This window comes from Populus nigra, chromosome 16 (genome assembly GCF_951802175.1).
Source record: "Populus nigra chromosome 16, ddPopNigr1.1, whole genome shotgun sequence".
Taxonomy (NCBI): Eukaryota; Viridiplantae; Streptophyta; class Magnoliopsida; order Malpighiales; family Salicaceae; genus Populus; species Populus nigra.
Window position 1 is genome coordinate 1,526,425 of NC_084867.1, and position 1,732 is coordinate 1,528,156.

The 1,732-nt window shown below is 37.6% G+C and overlaps 1 protein-coding gene across 1 annotated transcript; it reads right to left on the reverse strand.

Moving 5' to 3' along the window:
* Positions 1-238: 238 nt before the first annotated feature.
* Positions 239-1,732, reverse strand: LOC133675324 (bidirectional sugar transporter SWEET3-like). Its single transcript, XM_062096671.1, has 6 exons — positions 1,696-1,732; positions 1,550-1,586; positions 1,233-1,455; positions 868-1,029; positions 521-640; positions 239-418 (listed from the first exon to the last, which is right to left on the reverse strand). The coding sequence occupies exons 1-6, from the start codon at positions 1,730-1,732 to the stop codon at positions 245-247; spliced, it is 753 nt and encodes a 250-aa protein (XP_061952655.1). The 3' UTR covers positions 239-244.

Here is a 1,732-nt window from a genome sequence, read left to right on the forward strand (position 1 = left end):
GTCACCGCAAGAGCTCCTTTTTTCGTACCTTCAGCAGCTCTTACTGCCTCTCTGAAGTTCAGGAAAAATTATTCGCAATGAAATACACCCTGTTACAAACAAGCAAATAGTTAAAGTTTTGGTAGTAGCCAACTGTGTGTGTGTGTGTGCATGGAATCATACTTTGTTAGGAATGAAAATTAATTTTAGAGATCTAATGGAGGATATGCACACAAAACAAAACTCATTCTCTTACATAATTTTGTTAACTTTTGTCATTATTACTGTCGTTAATCACTAGCTGCAACTGTTTGGATTTCTCTTCATTCCTAATTTCCAGGTCCCATTTGTGTGATTCTTCCTTGATTCCTCTTTTTCTGTACATGCAGTACAACACAAGTTGGAGGATCCCTAAGGGGATGCCAACAAGATTTGGGAACTGCCGGAATCCAAGAATTTAAGTTGAAAGAAAATCCAAGAGTGCATGTACTATTGGAAAGTTCTTGTAGTCACAAAGTGAAGATTGAATAATTGTACAAACCGTGAGAAAGAGATCATGGCTCAGTAGTCCATATACCATCCAAAGAGAACTTGAAAGGAAAGAGAAAAACGAAAGGTTGAATGGCATGTATTCTACGCTCTTCGTCTTTATCACTTGTTTCTGCAATTTAATTTATATTTAGAATATTTATTAAAAGGAAGCTTGAGAAAATACTTGCTTTACCAAAGGGCATGAGGGAGATGAGAACTTAGATATTGAACGTGTTTATGTTATGCTACACGTGTTAGGATGCTAAAATCATGCCACATATTTGCTTCTGTTGAAGTGGCTTCGGCTGTCAACTTTGGATGTATGTGGTGAATTAAAAAGAGATAAAGATGCCTCACCACAACCACTAGTGGAGAACCATACATGACCACAGAGGCCACAAGAGCAACACTCCCGACAAATATCTTGCGATGGTGGTGATCATGGAAAGAAAACAATGAGATAGCTGCCGTGATGCAGAACACGAGGATGACAGGTATCACTGTGATAGCAACCTTCATCTGCACACCCATGGTATTTAATTGTAAATACTCTTTGCGATGCATAAGTGCAAGTATATATATAGCCCGTGAGTTGTGTTACTTTTTATTATGGTGTAAACTTGAGTTGTTAGTCTATGATAAGCGTACTGGTGTAGAAAATTCAAGCATGTAAGGAAAAATACTTCTCCAATAATTTGACAGATAAAGTTCAAAGAGCTTGCCTTTCCTTTGGCTGAAGAGAACCATAAATATATGAGAATGAAGGAAAGCTCAAAAAGAATCCCTAATCCATTGATGGTGACCACAGGGAATTTTTCCCATCTGTAGCTTATGACAGGCAACCCATACCATGTGTAAAGGAGACAGTTTAGCAGTGCAATGGTGTAAGGAACACATGAGAACTCTTCAGTGCTTTTCTTCCTGATGACCCTACAGAAAGTTAATCTGGAGACATGAATAAAGTAATAGTTTGAGTTCCGTTGTCAAATTTCGTAACTTGATAAACTAATATTTTGTGTATTATAAGTCTTGGCATTACATAGGTGCTGAAAAAAGCAACAGAGAAGTTGCATTGCCTGCAAGAAAATCATGAAGATTTGATACATTAGGTTGCTTTAGTAGAATAGTTATATGTAATGGTAGATAGCTGATGCAGGGAAACGAAAAAAACAAAGAAAGTTAAACCCATGACTCCCACTGCTAGGCGCAGCGTATCTCCCAT

What these genes read in the sequence shown, in the direction of transcription:
- LOC133675324 (XM_062096671.1), bottom strand. Translation starts at nt 1,732, where the DNA reads ATGGGAGATACGCTGCGCCTAGCAGTGGGAGTCATGG. An exon ending in TCTCTTCAGCCAAAGGAAAG is followed by an intron (nt 1,030 to 1,232) that starts GCAAGCTCTTTG and finishes ATGGGTGTGCAG; the next exon opens with ATGAAGGTTGCTATCACAGT. An exon ending in GTTCTCCACTAGTGGTTGTG is followed by an intron (nt 641 to 867) that starts GTGAGGCATCTT and finishes ATTAAATTGCAG; the next exon opens with AAACAAGTGATAAAGACGAA.